Below are 2,500 nucleotides of genomic sequence, written 5' to 3'. Positions count from 1 at the left end.
TATAATGAGGCATAATGAAAAGGGACAATGAAGAAATAATTTCATTTTTGAAATAATTATATAATAATTTCAACTTTTATTTATTCATTCTTCTTCACCAAATATTGCAGTATCAGTCAAAGAATGATGTTGAAAAGGCTTCACAAAAGAATAATAAAAAACCCACACTAATAGTAACTGCTACAATTCTGGACATTTCAATGTTGGAAACTAATGTGATAAAATTGAAAATTAAAGTATTAATCCATGATTTTGAGATGATAAGATAAGTTTATATTTGCTCTAAGAACCACTTGGATTTTTAGATATTAAAGGGTTAAAGTGGTTGAATATCATTCATATATTATAATTTGAGAAAAATCACTACATAGATGCAGCCATTTAGATCATATATATATATATATATATATATATATATCTATGTATATCTATATATACATATATATCTATATATACATATATGCACATATATACATACACACATACATATATATATCTATACATTTATTGATATGTCTATACACACACATACACACACATATACATGCACATATACACAAACATACACACACATATATATATATATATATATATACATACATACATATAAACATACTATATATACACATACATGCATATATACACACACATTGTGTATGTATGTATGTATTGATGTATGTAATTGTTCTAGAGTAAAGGAAAACAATGTTTGAAATCAATCAATTGTACAGACTAACAACTATGCACATATATTCAGCTGTACATGTCGAACAGAGGATAAGAAGCATCAGAGAAAATTTCTTACCATTATTTAAGGTAAAGATTCATCCACTATGAAAGCTGGCACATCTAATGAAATAAAACGTCACCAAGAGAAGCCAATGCTAGCATCAAACCAACCAGCTGCTGCACCAACCAATCAATCAATCACTCATTCACTATGTAGAGAAGAGGAGGATCAAGAGAAAGGAAGTAATGTTTCTTATAGTAGTACTAGAAAAAGAAGCAACCAAGTTGAACACGAAAAGAAAGAAGGAAGAAAGAGAAATTAGAGAAAGAAATACAGAAAAAGCGAGACTCCTTAATGTAAAGGTATATCAACCACTTGCCTCTTAAGAGAAAAAAAACAGGAGACATGAAATAAAAATAAAAATAAGAGTGATAAATGAAAAAAAAAAAAGGTGGAGGTGGGGAGTATGTATTCAAAAGTTTTTAAATAGCATTTGAAAAGATAAAATTAAATTAATTTATAGAAGCAGATCCAATTGTTTATTTAAATATATTTCAAATATCTGGGTTGCTTCTCTTGTTTCATATAATTATGTAGGTAAAATGCTTCAGCGGCTACATCTGCTGTGTAGGCGTGTATAATGTAGAAAAGGGGGGGAGTGTATATATATATATATATATATACAATAATCATTATATAGCATACATATGGGTGTGGTATATCAATGAATTTCAAAAATGTATGAATATTTGCAAACGTTTTTTTTATTTTCCTTTTTGGTTTTTTACATCAGATAAAATGCACTTTTCTGGAAGTATCCAATATAATGAACGAGGGAAGAAACAGACAAACGGTAATGAACTATAATTAAATTTGGGTAATTACCTTGTATATACAAATCAATTTATGAATTATATATTTTAAGTGATATATGTTTATATTATTACAGATCAGGGTATTTATAATGTAATACTGTGTTCTGCATAGTATGAAAGAGAGAGAAAGAGAGAGAGAGTGAGAGGGAGTGAGAGAGGGGTAAGAGAAAGAATGTATTATCTGTGTGAAAGCAAACACCTTTACAATGATGTGTTTCTGTTGTTTGTATTTCGTGTCTGATCTTACTGAACATGTGATTAAAGTGCACATAGAAGGAAAACTGTTCTGCTTTATGATCACTCTCTCTCTCTCTCACACACACACATACAACATGCATTCCTTTCAAACAGCTACAAATTAAAATTTCTGGAAAGAACGGCTCCGAAAGGCTCACTTGCCTTTGACATACTAAATGAAGACGAAGTTTGTTTTTTTTTTATGCCAAAATAAAAACTACTAGATAATTTCATTTTAAAGGTATTATTAAAATGACAACAGAGCAGTAGAATGTGCCAAAGCTAGTTTTAAAATTTTACAATAGGAAAAAAAATTAGTAAAACAATCTAAACTAGTTTGAGAAATCTTTAAGATAATAACGATCACCTTCATCTTCCATTTTAACACTATTCTTGCTCCCCCATGCTTGCATAATTTAATGCTGCTTAGCAACCGCTGTTTCCATATCAACTGTTGTACAGGTTTGTGCCAACCCTCCAGGATTGATAAAATAAGTACCAATTTTCTACAAGAGTAAATTCAATTTTCTATAGTCCTCTCCTACTAAAATTGACCTTGTATCTTTGTAAGATTATGTGTATATGTTGGAACACATACATAGAGGTGAAATATATTATATTATATTATATATACTATCTGAATAGTATACGTTTATAG

The 2,500-nt window shown here is 29.0% G+C and overlaps 1 protein-coding gene across 7 annotated transcripts in view; it reads right to left on the bottom strand.

The window, feature by feature from the left end:
* The window catches only part of LOC115215217 (ras-related protein Rab-3), a 309,114-nt gene that overhangs the window by 125,811 nt on the left and 180,803 nt on the right, over nucleotides 1–2,500 (bottom strand). Inside the window, exon 1 of one of the 7 annotated variants that reach the window (XM_029784433.2) lies at nucleotides 806–938. The exons of the other annotated variants lie outside the window; for them this stretch is intronic. Within the exon in view, the coding sequence (XP_029640293.1) occupies nucleotides 806–808 (3 nt within the window). The 5' untranslated portion in view covers nucleotides 809–938. Of the gene's footprint in view, nucleotides 1–805; nucleotides 939–2,500 lie in introns of those variants that run through there. 7 annotated transcript variants of the gene reach the window in all.

The sequence above is a fragment of the Octopus sinensis genome, linkage group LG8 (assembly GCF_006345805.1).
Source record: "Octopus sinensis linkage group LG8, ASM634580v1, whole genome shotgun sequence".
Classification (NCBI taxonomy): domain Eukaryota; kingdom Metazoa; phylum Mollusca; class Cephalopoda; order Octopoda; family Octopodidae; genus Octopus; species Octopus sinensis.
This window is presented reverse-complemented; position numbering and strand designations above follow the sequence as displayed.